Source organism: Lepidochelys kempii, chromosome 5 (assembly GCF_965140285.1).
Source record: "Lepidochelys kempii isolate rLepKem1 chromosome 5, rLepKem1.hap1, whole genome shotgun sequence".
In the NCBI taxonomy this organism is placed as follows: Eukaryota; Metazoa; Chordata; order Testudines; family Cheloniidae; genus Lepidochelys; species Lepidochelys kempii.
In genome coordinates, this window is record NC_136384.1 from 72,202,948 (window position 1) to 72,220,886 (window position 17,939).

At 43.5% G+C, this 17,939-nt stretch overlaps 1 protein-coding gene across 5 annotated transcripts in view; it reads right to left on the reverse strand.

Annotated features, from left to right (window-relative positions):
- The window catches only part of MCC (MCC regulator of Wnt signaling pathway), a 361,506-nt gene that overhangs the window by 11,383 nt on the left and 332,184 nt on the right, over positions 1 to 17,939 (reverse strand). For all 5 annotated transcript variants that reach the window (XM_073344706.2, XM_073344704.2, XM_073344710.2 and 2 more), the window contains 2 exons: positions 13,572 to 13,778; positions 12,055 to 12,152 (listed from right to left, as the gene is read on the reverse strand). In XM_073344706.2, the coding sequence (XP_073200807.1) occupies positions 12,055 to 12,152; positions 13,572 to 13,778 (305 nt within the window). The remainder of the gene's footprint in view (positions 1 to 12,054; positions 12,153 to 13,571; positions 13,779 to 17,939) is intronic.

A 17,939-nucleotide genomic window follows, 5' to 3' on the forward strand; every position in this document is an offset into this window, starting at 1 on the left:
ATCCTTCCTAACCTCTGTGCTGCTTTTCATGCTGTAAACCATGACATCCATCCTGGGACCATTTGCTGGAGTCTCAGAGAACTGGCCACCTTGGTTTTTCTCCCATCTATCAGAGTTCTCTTTTTTTGCAGCATGCAGCAGAGAGAGAGGGAGAGGCTGGTCTGCTGGATAGGGAGCTAGCCCTGAGAGACCTGAGTTCTACTCCCCCCATGGACTTCCTGTCTGACCCAAGGCCAGTGCTTTAAGGACAGAAAGGCTTTTAGGCACCCAAAGATGTAGCTAGATATCCAGTGGGGTTTACAAAGCACCAAACCTTCTAAGTAATTTGAAAATCTCACTAGGTGCCTAAATACCTTTGAAAATCTGCCCTTTAATCTGTGTGTGCCTCAGTGCCCCATCTGTACAATCATAGAATATTAGGGTTGGAAGAGACCTCAGGAGGCCATCTAGTCCAACCCCAACTAAATCATCCCAGCCAGGGCTTTGTCAAGCCGGACCTTAAAAACCTCTAGGGATGGAGATTCCAGCACTTCCTTAGGTAAAGTGCTTCACCACCCTCCTGGTGAAGTAGTGTTTCCTAGTATCTAACCTAGACCTCGCCCCCCAGCAACTTGAGACCATTGCTCCTTGTTCTGGCATCTCCCACCACTGAGAACAGCCTAGCTCCATCCCCTTAGGAACCCCTCTTCAGGTAATTGAGGGGATAACTGCATTGCTTTACCTCACCGAGGGGCTGGGAGGAGAAATAGATTAGATATTGTGAGGTGCAGCCTCAGATACTATGGTGATGAGACTACATAAGTACCACAGGTAGAGTGGGAACTTCTCTATACACTTAGCCCTTTCCTGGGTTTGACCCCTTCTTTTTACCTACGCCCCCAAATGGCCCCCTTTTCTGAATGTAACCTAGGCTCAGTGCTTTGCTGTATTTTTCCTGAATCCCCTGTTCTCTCTGAAACAACCCCTCAGCCTTCTCTCCCCTCCATGGAGGGATTCCTCTTTTACAGGCTAAACTTCCATACCATTAATTTAATCACCAGTCCTTTCTTATCTTAATCACCCTGCCTCTGTTTGTAAACAAAATACTGACTCCCTGCCCCAGAGGCACCTCTCCTCTACAGAACTTACATTTCACACTAATGCTGTGCTGTAGTTAAGAGCTCCACCTGGGAGCGTGCACGCCTCCTGTATGAAACTCAGGGAGTAGCTCCCCATCTTCCCCTGCCCCTGCAATTGCCGGCCTTGTCCTAGGTCCTTAATCCATGGTGTCCATTTTATGGCACCGCTGATAAAGTGAGGTTATCGGTTTAATCAACAAACCACACTTCTTCATTACAAGTCTCTGCTGTTTATGCTAGAGGTATCATCATGATACACAGTTTCCAACTTCCAAAGCCACAAGGGAAATCCAAAAGTTATGGCTGCAAACAAGACACAGTACTGACCCAAGCTCCACCTGTCCGAATGTGGTCATTGGGCAGTGGTTATTCAACACTCAAGGTTGTTTGGTAGGGCTGCCCACACAATGTAATTCTGATTTTAACCCACAGAATTTTTTGTTTACTGTGTTAGCCAAAGAAAATATTCCATAATTTGTGTATACAGGAAACATACAAATTAATGCTCTGTGTGCTTTGTACCCCATTGTACAAATGATGTAAGTCACTGTAACTGTAATAGCGTATGCCACCATACCAAATGTACACTCGACCCCCCGCAATGGCAAGGTTACTTTCTCTTACACAGCTGTAAAATACAGAAGAGCGTGAATTCTAACCATGCAATAACATCGAAGTACAGTTCTCTGAAGGTCACTGTAAAATACCACTTTACTCAACAGATCTTCTACTTGTGTATATTGAGTAACATATCCCTATTACAGTGACTAAAATAAATGTATACTGTTGTTTCCTCCTGCTAGCCCAACAGAGCCAACACAACAAAGCGTGTCAGAACTGGAATCTAGTTCATCTTGTCATTCATTAACAAAACTGTTTAGCTTTGTAATTGAAATTTAGTAAACAGTAACACCTGTACAACTCTACTGAGTGCTGTGCGGGTTATACAGGTGTCACTTCTGGCAGAATCTCACTATGATGAGGTTGCACAGGTGCTTAACTGGAAAACAGTGGTCACTAAAACAGGTGTGAAGACATGATTTGGCCAGCAGAACTATTGAGAAGTACCCAGCTTGACTTTCTGGGCCTAGGTTGGGTTTTCAAGGCTCACAGTTAGGAAACAAGCATATTTTTAATTGTAAACTGAACACATCTGATACATAATCACAGAATCACCGAATATCAGGGTTGGAAGGGACCTCAGGAGGTCATCTAGTCCAACCCCCTGCTCAAAGCAGGACGAATCCCCAATTTTTGCTCCAGATCCCTAAACGGCCCCTCAAGGATTGAACTCACAACCGTGGATTTAGGAGGCCAATGCTCAAACCACTAATCACTGAGAGCTGTCAAAGAATAGCATTTCTCTAGAGATCCTGTCCAGTCTAGATCTGCACCTTAATAGAGTTGAGGAATGAAGCACCTTAAAGACCATTTGACACCAACTTATCACACTGCAACGTGTTAAACCTTTTGAATTCCTCTGAGACTACGCTGAGATTTTCTGGAATTGCCTCAATCAGACCACAGTTCCAGCGCTGGCCTGAAAGTGGCAGCATTTTATAACCAAAGGAAGAGTCATTTAACATGCTAGTTTAACGAAGTTTAAATCCATCTTCAGCAGCAGAAGGGTTTTGCCAAAACAAGTCAGAGAAAAACTGAATGCTAGCTACTTATACCAATGTATTGTTGTCAAGGATATACGGTTAGGTTAGAATGAGAAGGTGGAAAGAATCTTTGTTAAAGAAAAGTCTTAAAAATTCTTTGCTGTATAGACTCATGCATATTCTTAAGTTTCTAGGGTGGTTTTTTGTTGTTTTTTTTGGTGAGGAGGGGGGTGGGCATGGGCCTAAGGACCATCACAAATCTCACCACTTTCAGCTTCCAAATGCCCTTGCTTTAATACTTAATACAAACACGCAGCAGTATACAGATAATAGTTTATCTTAGTTAAGCAAAACAACCTCCCCCCCATTTCACCTTGGGGAGCGAATCAGAGATGAATGAATAAGACATTACAGAAGTTAGTCACATTGCTTTAATGCACTTTTGACAGGTGCTCTGATACCACAATGTTAAGAGCCATTTAAGAACCTGAACAGAGCAGGGAAGAGATTGAGTGTCTGCCTGCATTGGGGAGGTGGGTGGCTGGGGACTTCGAAATGGGGAGGGGGAGATATATTTATGCTGGCCTGTGACACAACATGAGTAGTAGGCGAGCTAGGACAAATATATATAGTAAGTAAAAAAAGAAAAAAAAATAATTCAGGCCCATTTAAAATCAAGAATCAGCCAGAAAATACTGCACTGAAACAAAGACCACACTGCAGCAACTTGCATAGTACGGAACTCCGCAAGGCGGCAATTCATTTTAAAGTTGTCAACACATCACCTGTGACAAAAGCTGAGTGGACAGCTCCTACTGAAGTGCTGGGGAAGAAATGATGAAAAGTGGAGTTTCTTTTAAAAGATTTCTAAGAGCTTTTCTTGCACTGTGAGCAAACAAGCAACTGACTTACTTCTGTTATTACATAGTGGGTTTTTTTGAAAATCCACTTTGCCAATGAAGGAAGTTCTCAATCCATACACTCTGGATTCAGTCTGTACCTCTACCTTTCCTTCGTCGTTACAGGGAGGCTGCCTGGGAGAGGAATTGTATCAGCACAGCTCCTGCCTGACCTATCCTCAGTACCTCCTAGATGGGTCAAATTCTTTTCAGGTGCCAGCTCTGAGCCTCCTGGGCATTCAGGGGCTTTCGCACTGTGTATGTGGCACCCCCTACTCCTTCCACACTTACAACCAATAGGAGACTGCAATGTGGCTTGCACCAGTGAAATAAATCTTCTAATTTGTAGTGGCAGGATTCAGGTAGTTGTTACCTTTTCCTGAGATACTGTGGTTCGCTGAAAAGGGCATCAAACCATCTGCCCTTTGCAGGAATTCTCATGAAAGACACCACAGCAATTTGATGGAGTGAAACCTCACGAACCCCTGAAAACCAAACCACAGGAATACTGCTGAATTCTGAGTACCTGCTATATACTTATTTATTATTACATTCCATTGATTTCAATGGGCCTTCTACAGAAGAGTGCTGCTCAGACATATGGACACTGAAGCAGCAGCAAAAGCAAAGAGATAGATATTCATCTAACATTACTAATTTGTTTTGGAATTTGAGAAACTGAGATTTGTTTGCAGACTGGCTGAACAATCAAAACACATGAATTCAAGTTCTCTCCTCCAAGGTGTTGTATTTTCCATTTTTACCAGTATGCCAGAGACTTCATCACAGCTACAAATGCTGGTATATCCGCAGTCTCTCTAACACTTTATAAGATCTTGTGAAAATATTCTCTGCGCCTTCAAAACTTCCTTAGTATCTACTGTTCCCCAATTAGCTAAGAGATCCCATTTTGGCATGTGGAAATCCTTCTAACATTTGTGCCCTTCCATGCATTTGTTCTGTAGTTTGTATTGGAGTGATAAGGAACCTGGAGGTGCACTTTGCATTTCATTAATGCACTAAAGGGCTGTATGCATATATGGAATTCTGAGCACAGCTTCACTCTCCTGATTGCTATTATAAATCAACAGAATATGAAGAATCGGCAAATGCAGGTTTAATAAAACAGAACACGTTAAAATAATTGTGCTATTTATAACACAGCATCTTTTCAGAATGAATCTATGGTGGGTGCCTGTAGGTTTATATTTAAATGAGAGAGAGAATGAACTATTTTAAAGGAACACTCAAACTTGTACACACCCTAAATTCAGTAGCTGTTTCAACCTTACAACTTGCTTTTGTTTAGCATTCTGAAGATCAGCATCACCTCTGCTCTCACCTCCCACACCTTCCTTTTCCAATTGATCCTGCAGCAATAGGGAGTTGAGAAAACATAGCAGCGGCACATCACATCTTGTGTGAGATGCATGCAGAGAAAACTGGTGCATGTGTGCACTGACAGGGAATGAGCCTGTGATCAGAGATATGCCTGCAAGCCAATCTCATAGGAGACTGTGGTTCTGTTTCAATTAGTTAATAACTCCCTGCTGCAGTGAACAGTCAGCAGGGAACTGAACAATTCATTTGGGAAAATCCCTGCCTGCAATGTTCTGAAGGAAAAACCTACCTTCTGAGTATGTGTAGCTCACAGGCCTAATGCATAGCAACAGCCTCTGGAAAACAGTACCACTTATTCATTGAAATTACTGACATGGTAGTAATGGAGTATCTTGGTTTACGTTTTTAAGACCAAAACAATTGCTGAGTGGAATTAAAGTGGATAACTGCTGAGTTGCTTTAATGAGCTTTGGCTCAGGCTTATGGAATGGTTTCAGTGGAAAGGCTAGTTAACAGGGCCCCAATGTTTCTCTACTTTCATACATCTAGCCACATCAAATGCTCTGAATCCCATTTGGGCAGCAAATCCCAAACCCTGGTCCCACACAAAACAGAGCAAACTTTTTGAAGTTTTCGGTCAGTTTGGTCTCCCCATACTTGCTGCAGGTTTGGCCCAGGATGTCTTACCCCACTCACTGTGCCTGCTTACGAGGGCATGAAATGCATCGTCCAACTCCTGTAGGACAGGATGACACACACTTGTAGTTTCTGATTCAGCCACCAGCCATTCCATATGAAGCTCTCCTCTCCTCTAGAGACCATAGGCAATAGTATGTTTAAAACCACTGCAGCTGAATCCTCTTTCCATTAGCAGCTTAAACTAACAACCAGTGCCAGCACTGCATGTGACATCCCTAAACCAATTAAACAGCACAGCTACATTGGCCACTCAAGCTGCGACAGGTAATATGGAACACAAAAGAAGAGGGCCACACAGAAATATTTGCTTCCTTAATAGCAACAGTAACAAAATACCCCTAAAAAGCTAGAGGGGGAAAAAACCTTTTCAGATATGACATTTGTCCAGCTCACAGGTGTGTTTGGATCAGCAGACGCCTGCAGTGTTTCCTCCCACCAGTTTGACTGTGCAGAGGAAAAGGAAGAAAGGTGTTTAAAGTTTGTCTTGCAGTTGTATGCAGGAGCACTGCACTATTCTGTGTGTGGCCTGATGACCAGAGGTTCAGAAGTCACAGCTCTCTCAGAAATCCATGGGAGCTGTGGTGGTTTGGCACCTCTAAAATAGGGGCTCTTCACAATAATTAGAGAGGGGCATAATGGAGGCACTCCCTGGCCAAGATTCCCTGCACAGATTTGTCCTGACCTGGAGCTTTTCCAGTTCTGGGCTGAGTACAGACCGACAATTCTGTGAAGTTGTATAGTTGCTTAGTGATTTGGGCGACTATTCTGTGGTGAGCAGAGCTACTCATTCTAGTTAAAAAACAAATGAGAGTGATACTGGTTATTGGTGAAAAATGACAAAATAGCTCCCCTCTCCCCCAGGCTCAGTGGACTAAGGGAAATCTCTTGGGCCAGTGAGAGACTGGATAATGGTCGAAGCATAAAAGGGCAGGGATCCTTGAATTTTGCAGATGACTAAGTCATTGTGACTTCACTGCAGCTGGTCACAAAATTTGGTTCTGAAATGCTACAAAGTTCCAAGCCCCTTGACCCCATTTAATGTACACTATAATTAGGTCAAGGAAAGTAGTAAATGTGAAATAACTCTGCCAAAAAGGAGCAGACAAAATGCTGTGGGAAAATTGACAGGTTTCTTTTTAATATGTAAAAGTTTTATTGACATCTGCATATACAGTTTGAGCTGCAGTATGGCAGAAAGGGACACTTCACTGTGGCACTTTTTAACTGTCACTGTTTCTTTGGATCATTACAATATGCTGTAGTTTCGCTTTCCTCTTTTGATCTGCAAGAGCAGGCCTAATCTGTGTTCAAAATAGGCCTGAATTTTGGAGACACTTATATCCAGGTCATGATCCCAACTTCATGACTGGATATCACTGTCATCAAGAGCTGAACCTAAACCTCAAATCCAAACAGCCATGAGTGGCGCAGAACATGGAATCCAAACTCTGCAGTTTGGTCCAAACGTAATTGGCATTATGTGAAGAAATGGCCACTATCATGATTAGCACAGCTTTCTGTGACATTGCTGATCTCCAAATACCAGGGCGCTGCTACTGCGCCAAGCATGGGGATCTCTTTGGGGAGTCTATAAGAACGTTACTGTCTCTCACTAGGAAATTATAGAAGCTATAGTGAAACGAGACAACTTTTTAACACACTAATGGAAGTGTCCATAGCTCCAGTTTTGAGGTGGGTGGAATAATGATAAATACTGAGCAGTGAGAAGTAATCTCTGACCAGAACATTTTTGTAAGTGTGTTTAGTACTGGAGGAGGGGCCAGTGTTTGACAGCCCACAGATCATAGCCTCTTTATGCACAGGCCTAGCATAGCATGTGCAGTAACACCGTGCACTTCACCGTACAGCCTCAACTCTCTTCTGCTAGGCTAGTCTCCATGCCCATTCAATCCTTGGCCTCTCTGCTGAGGCTGAGGCAACAGGGGGCCAAGTGGAATGGTGGCTTTTGTGAGTGGACACCAATCCACGGGACTGAGATCACTGACTCACTTCACACAGGCTCTGAACGGCCATCAGATGTAATGACTTTTGGCAAATACTGACCTGGTCTGGATTTGAAATGGTGACGGGATTTGTATGCCATTACCAATCCCTGGAGCCATCAGTCCTCCTGGCCAAGCATTTTAATAAATATAAAGAATTACAAAAAATCCACGCAGACACCAAAGCTATTATAACTCCAATTTTGCTGTGGATGGCTAAAGAATGTGAGAGGGCCTAATGCATCAGAATATTGCTGTATGGGCCTAAGGGGATGCAAAGGTTCTCATCCATTTTTCACAGCACTATAGGAATCAGAGGCTAAATAAGACCCAGTTACATCATCTTATGCATCTCCCTGTAGGCAAGTTCATTCCCTACAGGACATTTTTCTCATTTCCTCCTCCCCGCAGAGTAGCTGCCATGAGCATTCATGGCCTGATAATGCATTAATTAAGTATGAAGTGAAATGGACAAAGCTACAGTCTTCCCTCCTGCAGCTGGAGAGGAGAGCACAGCAGCTAGGCATGTACTCCTTATGGGTCCCCGCAGAGACCGTGTCAGCATCCACCGCCGTGCTGAGCCACCACTATTCCTGGCAGTTGGGAATTCCAACAGATCCTCTCCTACAGCCCTGGTTTCTGGCATGACACAACACAATGTGATGCCATCAGGCTGCTGGGAATATTTTTTCACTCCATCCTGAACACAAGATATTTCCTGCCAACAATCTGTGCGGCACCATTACTCATTGTCTTGAGACTGTCAAATGTCTTCACTTTGGACACCTGTCAACGCATTCTATTAGACCGGGGTGGGCAAACTTTTTGGCCCGAGGGCCACATCAGACTTGCAAAACTGTGTGGAGGGCCGAGTAGGGAAGGCTGTGCCTCCCCAAACAGCCTGGCCCCTGCTCCCTATTCACCCCCTCCCACTTCCCGCCCCCTCAATGCCCACCTTAAAACCTCTGACCCATACAACCCCCCCTGCTCCTTGTCCCCTGACTGCCCCCTGCCGGGACCCCCCGCCTCTAACCACCACCCCGTCTCCTAACTGCCCCAACTCCTATTCACATCCCTGCCCCCTGACAGGTCCCCTAGGGCTCCCATGCCTATCCAACCCCCCCGTTGCCTGTCCTCTGACCGCCCTCTGCTCCCTGACTGCCCCTGGGGACCCCCTGCTCCCCGCCCCCTTACCATGCCGGAGCCAGCCACACCGCCGTGCTGCACAGCAGGAGTGGAAGGCCAGAGTGCTGGCAGCACGGCAAGGTGAGGCTGTGGGGAAAGGGGGACAGCAGGGGAGGGGCTGGGGGCTAATTCCAGGGTCAACCCTGTCTGGACACAGCAAGAGGTTAAGCAATCACTACAGCACGAAGCACATTTGGTGGTGACGCTGCTGCAAAACTAGCTACAGGCCATGAAAAAATAAATGCTTCCAAATCATTATGTCAGTGTATTTTTTTTCTGCACAAGATGATCTTCCTCTGCTTTTTCACAGCAATACACTATTTTAAAATATAATTAGTATTACTTCAATAGAGAAGGCCCCCATATGCTCTGCAGCAACTGCATAAGAAAGATCATTTAGGGAAAGCTGTAGGTTTTGACAGCCAATAGAAAACAGCTGGTGCTTTTGGCAACCAGGAAGGTGTGGGAAGCGGCTGGACCTATAACACTCTGAAGGTGTTTGAGGCTTTTGGCCACAGGGAAGAAATGCACCTCTTCTTTCCCTCTCACTTGTGGGCAGGTTTGGAGGTGACTGCATTTTTGGGGGATGTGACCTTCTTTTCCCCTCTTAGGAACCAGCTATCTCAGTGCCCTCAGTATTCACCATTGTGTCTAACACCCATGGATAATAAGGCACAATGGCTGGATGTTTCTCTTAATAGGAGTAGCACTGAGCAATGTCACTATTAGGTTCCAGAGATAAATTTCAAGAGATTTTCCCTCCCAGGTTGTTCACAGACTCAGGAAGTAAGCACTGCTTCAGTTCACTTGCAGCTTTCATTTTGGGGGTTATCTTGGCAAACCTAAGAGCAGAGTATATGTTTTAATTGTAAATGAGAGCTGACAGTCTGATACACAGTGCTTATTCATTTATGAGCACTACACTGACATTTTAGGGAACCCTAGGCCAGGTGGGTGGACTTCAGAAGCTAATTCAAGGGTCAACCCTGTCTGGACACAGCAAGAGGTTAAGCAATCACTTATTGCTTAAGCAATGCTTATTCAGGGAGTGGAGTCTTCACAAATTTCACTGATATAGACTCAGGGAGTACAGGAGGCATTGATAATACATCGTCCTGAGATACAAGTGGGAGCAGGACTGAGAAATCTGCACACCAGCTTTCAGGGCATAAGTCCTCCCCCAAGTCATAACTCAGCTCATAGTGGCTATTGTTGTGCACACACAAACATTGTTACAGTTGCATTAATGATGAAAAGGTCCTTTTGTGGATGCACAGTTACGTAAACCTTATTTAGATCTCTAAGGTCCTATCTACATTGAGATCAAAACCAAGTTAAGTACAATGATATAGATCTTTTTAAACACAGCTGTTGCCAATCAGGGTTTAGCATAGTTTCCCTCAGCTCTGGGGATAGGACTTTTTCTCTGAGAACTCTCTTGAAAATCAACAGACTACATAAGGCGGTTAGCCTATGGCCTGGTTCGGCTGGCACAGCTCTCAGTACAAATTCCTGTCCCCACTGATCATGGAAATCGTGCTGGAGCCCAGCTGGCAGCAACCATCACATGTAACATGTTGTAACTAACTCAGTCCGATTTCCATTATACAAAGAGCGTAAGCTCCTAACTTTAAGAGCAGCTTAATCTGATTATTTTTTCTTTCCCCTCCTACCCAATTGGCTGCACTCACTATCTGTTTGCTAGGCCCTTAACTGGAAATCCATGCTGATTGACTTATGGCGCAGTTGATAAACTGAAGTTTTTCTGTGTTTAGTCAGCAAACCGCACTTCGTGACTCTACTCAATCTCTACTAGTTAAGGCCAGTGGTCCCATCTTGAAACCGGGGAGCAAAAGGCAATAAAATTCAAAAGCTACAGCTGGAAAGAAGACACGCAATGCTGACCCAGCTCTCAGCACCAGGACTGTTTTCCACTGGGCTGAGGCAAAAGGCTCTTGGATAATGATTACTCAATTCACTTACCCAGCCAGGTTTTACCCAATGGAACACACCCTCACAAACAAATTACAATTTTTTAACCACAACATTTTTTGTTTACTGTACCAGCCAAGCTAAATATTCAGCAACTGCAACTTTGAAACTAGGAAGCAAATAATATTAGCTGTATTGATTTTACAGTAGTAATGACCTTACATTTATATAATGCCTTTCATCCTCAGAGATCCCTGTGTACATTACATACTTAAAACACTGAAATGAAGTTGTCTCTGGAGTGAAACACAGCAACTGTCTGATAAGCCACACCAACATTATATACAGCTTTTAGGCCAGAAATGCAGATGAATATATTTTTCAAACTAAAGCGGTTAGTATAATTTTAGGTAGGTAGAATGTAATTATCATAGTAGGAACTGGGAAGTTGGTCTCTTGCAAAAAAGTTCTATGGGATTGATAAAGATCAAATCTTTACAACTGGAGGCTGGTGGAACGTGCATATAAATGACATTTAGGCAACTAAGTAACCATTTTCACTTTAAGTCACCACATACACTGCACAATTACAATCATTACATATGACAATATATAGTAGGTGTGCAACCTCATATGGACCTCAGCTTAAAAGTCTGGCTATTAACGAAAAAAAGTTGTCAAGATATCAGTTTTGTATCTCATCTGAAAGCCAAAACTTCTCACAGAACAGCAATCTTATCACCACGCCATGGCACTGGTTTGGTACTCACTCAGAGGGTGAATGTTGCTTTTGAAAACTCCCTGCAGCACCTAGGGGTTCTTCAGTGGTCTCCCATCCAACTACTGACCTGGGGCTAAACCTTCTTAGCTGGAGCTCTGTATTCTAATCCTAGCATTACAATAGGTTTCCTGGTGACCTTCAGCAAATCACTTAACCTGTCTCTGCCTCAGGTTCCTCATGGGTAAAATGGGAATAACAGCATTTCCCTACCTCAAAGGTTTTGTGAGGCTAAAATTCATTCACATTTCTGAGAAGTTTAGGGACCATGGAGATGAGCACCAAAGAGCAATTTCTAAATTAAAAAAAAAAACAAGAAAGAACAACAAGCATAAAACAAACTGTAAGAAAACTTTAGTCCTGGTTTTTCCTCATGGGCAAACCTCTGAAGATCCCTACAAAATGTGCCAGATCAAAAGATACAACCCAGAATGAAACCTTACCCTAGGATTGTGGAATAAATAATATCTCCAGGAAGTGGAAGAGGGTGCTTACCGTCTGAGTGCATTTGTTAGTTCTGCAGCCAGTTCACTGTCGTTGTATGGTCTCAGCTCAGCTAGGGTTAATGGTGTTGGGGTCCCATCTGTGCATTCCTGAGAAATGAGCAAGATTGCCTTACTAAGGGGGGGGGGGAACTATGAGCACTTTTAAACTTATGACTGCTTTTAAAACTGAGCTAAAATTAAATCGGTATAAACAACACAAGTGTCATGTAGAAACATCAATGCACCAAGAGATGGGTCAATGCATTATATTCCACAGACTCACCCGATGTTTTACAAACCATCGCACAATAATAAATAATTTGCAGAATTCTGCTATAGAGCATACATTCTCTGGTGTCTTATTCCACTTTTGACACCAGGTTTGAAGGGAAAAAGCACAGTGAGCACGCAGAAATTCAAATGATGTGTAGTCAAAAATACAGAAGGATACTTCTGTAATTTTTTTTTCCTGCTGGGGCTTTGTAGGTACAGAGGAACAAAGGGACACAGCAGCATAGGTATGGGATTATAGAATTTCTAGGGTGTCCCTATTTCCTTAGAAAAATTATAAACCTAAAGATAGCAATACACAGATTTTGCTAATTTAAGGGGAAATTATTTTCTCCCCAACCACTGGTACCTACCTGCATTGTGAGGGGGTTTTATAATGAAATCTCCAGTCATTTCCTAGTGAAATGAGACTAATGTATCTCAGTTTATTTCTGGATTTCACAAACCCCATAACTATTGACTTTCAAGGAGATAAAACAGCCAGATGACAATAAAGTTGGCAATAGTAGCTAGTATGCTAGTGCCGAATGATTGTCATCTTCCCAGAATTGATAACTGCATTTTGCTCAAGGGACATGGGCTTAACTTTGCAGTGTCTGCAAAGTGCTTAGAGATCCAGGATGGAAGGTGCCATATAATTAAGGGTCAGATTATGTCACGGAGGTCACAGAATCTGTGACTTCCATAGACCTCTGTGACATTTTCGGCTTCAGCCCAGGGGCAGTAGGGCTGGAGCTGGCAGCCAGCAAGGGCCCTGGAGCTCTCAGCCACTGGTGGCGGGGGGACCTCAGAGCTCCAGCTGTGGGCAGCAGTGGGGACTCGGGCACTCTCAGCCACATGGGTGGTGGAGATCCTGGATCTCTGAGCAACCACAGGCACCTGGGGGACCTGGGAGCTGCAGCATCAGTGGGTGCTGGATCCGCGCCCCTCCCCCTTTCCTCCCCCACCCCCGATTTTGTCAGTTATTTTTAGTAAAAGTCATGCATGGGTCATGGACTTCCGTGAATTTTTGTTTATTGCCTGTGACCTGTCTGTGACGTTTACTAAAAATGACCATGACGAAATCTTAACCCTACATATAATACATGACAACTGGAAGAGGGAGAAAGGTGTGTGTGTGTAGATGGAAGGGAGAAAGCAGGGATGATTAACATGCTCAAAACTGGTAACGACAGGGAGACGAAATGTCTTTAGTTATGTTTACTCTGATTCTGGAGACTGGCATTAATTCCTGACCTTGCCCAATTTGTCTTTGCTGCCACTACCGGTGGAGCTGAGGGATCTCATTTTCTGTTCTTTTTGCTCTTCTACTTCAGACTTCAGGTGCTCAATGTGAACTAGGTAGGCCTGTTCTTGGGCCTCTCGAGTGCTAAGTTTCAACTCCAGTGCTTTCTTTTCTTTCTCTAGCAAGTACAGTTGTGCCTTAAGCTCTGCCATCTCCTCCTGTTGGGGACACACAGAAGATCAATCAAGATACCACTTCACAGAACTGTACACAGAAGGGAGACAGAGTCTTACAGTGAATGAATCACATTTGTGCTGCTTGCCAAGGTGGGGCTTAAATTTGATTTTCAATGAATTTTTAATTTAGGAATCATTCATACGATTCAAATGTATTATCTCAACAAAGAACAATTTACAGACACAGGCAGCAGTAGAGAATTTTCTGGTGTAAATATATTATTGGTATTGAATATAATTATGTATTATATTTATAAGTAAAAATAACCACAGAAATGTTTGAAAAGCTATCCCCTTGAACCATAAGAGATCCTACTCAGAGAGAAGTCTGAACTGGTGTAATATATACTTCTTTTAGCCACACCATCTTGCACTCAGACTCACAGGACCAAATTCACAGGTGATGTGTAAAGGGGCAAGTGGTATGCTGAAAGCAGATGTGAAGATGTAAGACAGTCTGTCAGTGTAACTTATCCTAACTGTTGAGAGGTTCGGAAAAAGGTGAACATTACACTAGTTTGTCGCCTCTCTGAATCTGACATACAGAAGAGATACTGATACTTTACAAGGAAGCTTAATTTTAAAAGCTTGTTCCTGCAGATAATTCTCCTGCCAATCAGATGGTTACAATATTGCTGCCAACTTTCTCAGAACAAACCCTTGTTGTACGTATGTTATAACGTCAGTGTGTCCATTCCCCATGCCCACAAATCATATTTGCTCTCATACATCATCTGAACATATCTAGAAGTACAGCAATTCCTTTCTATATGGCTTACTCCAGAAACGTGGCCACAGTTTTTACCTGAAAGCATATTCTGAGGCCAAAAAATCTGGAAGGGATGTCATATTAATCCAAAGAAACTTACTTTCCCAGCATGTAATCCACGGTCAGCGAAGAATATATCAAAACATTCTAGTGCTTATTTAGTTCGATTAACATTTTTGTAGAGGCAGGAGAAGGGCAATACTCCCTCTGACCAAAAGCTCAGTGCTCAGACTGTGAAAGGAGGCAGCGGACATAAGTCTGACAGAAGAGAGCCTTGTATCGTTCAGCAGGGCTGGTCCAACTATAGGCCAGTTAACATCAATTCCAGGACAAATTGTGGGAAGGCTGATTGGGATGCAATCAGTAAAGAATTAAAGAGTGATAGCACAATTAATGCCAATCAACACAGTTATATGGAAATAGATCTTGTCAGACAAACTTGATATTTTTTGATGAGATCACAAGTTTGGTTGATAAAGGCAACTTGCTGACATATTATACTTAGATTTCTGTAAGGCATCTGACTTAGTCCTGCATGACATTTTGATAATTTAGTACAGTGAATTTTTTGTTAATGTAGCCAATATTAAATGGAGTAAAAACTGGTTAACTGACAGACTGCAAAAAGGAACACTGTGAATGGGGAATCACCACCCAACAGGAGTGTTTCTAGTGGGGTCCCACAAGGATCTGTTCTTAGCCTAGTGCCATTCAATATCTTTATCAATCATCTGGAAGAAAATATATAATCATTGCTAAAATTTGTAGGTGACATAAAAATTAGTGGAGTGGTAAATAATGACAGGCAGAGGTCAGTCATATAGGCAGACCTGGAGCACCTAGTATCATTTGAACAATGTGTTTTAATATGGCCAAATGCAAGGTCATATATCTAGGAATAAACAATATAGGTCACATTTATAGGATGGGGAATTGTATCCTGGAAGGCAGTGACAATGAAAAGGACTTAGGAGTCAGAGTGGATACACACCTGAACAGGAGCTCCCAGTGCAATGGTGTAGCTAGGAGCGTGACCACAATTCTCAGATACTTAAAGAGGGCAATATCAAGGAGGAGGAGGGAGGTTGTGTTACCTCTGTATAAAGTATGAATGTGACTATTAACTGGAAAGGTGTCCACATTTCAAAAAGGATGTTGGAAAATTAGAAAGGGATCAGAAAAGAGTTACAAGAATGACTCAAGGTCTGGCCTAATAATGAGAGACTTTAAAAGCTCAGTCTATTTAGTTTATACCAGCAAAGGTTAAGAGGTGACTTGATCATGGTCTGTAAGTACCTACACAAGAAAGAGATTTCTGCTCTCTTTAATCTAGCAGAAAAAGGCATAATGAGATCGAATAGTTGGAAGCTGATGCTAGAAAAATTCAGACTTGTAATAAGGTACAAATTTTTAACAATGAGGGTAATAATTAACCACAGGAACAACTTGCCTAGGGATGTGGTGGATTCTTCCTCACGTGAAATCATTATATTAAGACTAGATACCTTTCTGAAAAAAACACACTATAGCTCAAACAGAAATAATGGGCTTGATATAGAAATTACAGGATGAGGTTCTTAGGCCTATGTTAAGCAGGAGGTCAGACTAGATGAGCATAATGGTCCTTTCTGGCTTTAAAATCTGTGAATCAATGCCTATTGCTGAATGAAGAGTGGTGCCCATGGACTCTAAAGAGAGTCCCTCCCACCAATTTTCCTAGATTAGGAAGATGGTGGCTGTGAATTGGAGCATCAGAGGTGTGAGGATAAAGCAGGAGGAAATAGGAGGGGTTGTTTCTCAATGTTGTAGAAAGCTCCCCCAAAAAAATTATTCTCAGTGGAAGGAGAGGGAGGAAATCAAATGCAGAACCTAGGACATTGATATGTATGTTTAGGACTTGCCTACACACAGAAGTTGCACTGGTTTAATCTAAATTGGTTTTGTTAAACTGATGCAACATTGTGGACAGCCTTACAATGGTTTATGCCTGGTTATATTGGTTTAACCTGGTTACAAGCCCAGGCTAAACCGATATAAGAAGATCCACACAATGTTGTACCAGTTTAACTAAATTGGTATAAAATCATATATTAGGGCATGGCTACACTTACAGATGTAGAGCCCTGGGAGTTAAACCAGCCTTCGGAGACCGCAGCAGGGAAAACGCTGCCGTGTGTTTGCACTGTCAGCTGCAAACACACTGGCGTGGCCACATTAGCAGCTCTTGCAACGCCACAAAGAGCAGTTCGTTGTGGTAGCTATCCCAGCGTGCAAGTGGTTGCAAAGTGCTTTTCAAATGTAGGGGGTGGGGTGGAGAGTGTTGTGTGTATGTGGAGGGAGAGAGAGTGGGTTTTTGGGGGGCTGAGAGTGTGTCAGCATGCTGCCCTGTAAGTTCAGACAGCAGCAGGCCCCCCTCCCCCTCGCCTTTCTCTCTCACACACTCACAACAAGCAGCATTCCACAGTAATGGCTTGCTTTGTTCCAGGGCAGATAAGCATGCTGGCTGTCGGAAACGGAAACGGAGCTTTGAAAGGGCCTATCCGCATTCCTGCAGCTGATTCCAAAACAATGAGAAGAGAGGCCACTTGACTTAAGGGGATTATGGGACGTTTCTGGAGGCCGATCACAGCGCAGTAATGCAACACCGCGTTCACACTGACACCCAGGCGTTTCAGCCAGAGCGGAGCAAGCTCTGTGCTTCTTGTGGAGGTGGATTACCAGGTGTGTTCCAGCTGCAGAGTCCAGGCACTCTACGTGCCTTGCCAGTGTGGACACATTGGGAGTCAGAGCACCCGGGGCTGCTTTAATGTGCTCTAACTAGCAAGTGTAGCCAAGCCCTTCGTTATATCAGTACAACTGTGTACGTAGATCAGGCCTCAGAGGTCACAGTTTAGTCCTAACTAGCTCCACCACTGAAAATCTCCATGCTCCTATATCCTCTACTCCCACCCCAACTCTTCGTTGCAGCACAGTGTCAAGACATTGCTCTGAACTGGTGATCACTTGAGTGCCTTAAGGATGATAGTTTTTAACAAGCCCTTCTTCTTTCCTGAGGCAATATGAAAAGGAGGTGGCTTTGTTCTGCCTCAGCACACAAAGCTTTGAGTGTTTTCTCAGAGTGGTACATGCACAAGCTTGTGAGTGAGGTAATGAAACATTACGTTAGCAATGCAGTCTCATGCTTTTGGTCTCCCTCGAGCACCTCTGCTGTCATATCGCCCTACTGCAAGCATGTGGCTTCTTGATTGCTGTGTCATAAGTTTAGAACCATGGATCCAAGTCCTTGATTAACGCACGCAGACTTGGTTATTGCTAAAGCCCTCTCTCACTACCTGGGATTGTTGAATGTGACCTCCAACCCAGCTAGATGCCAC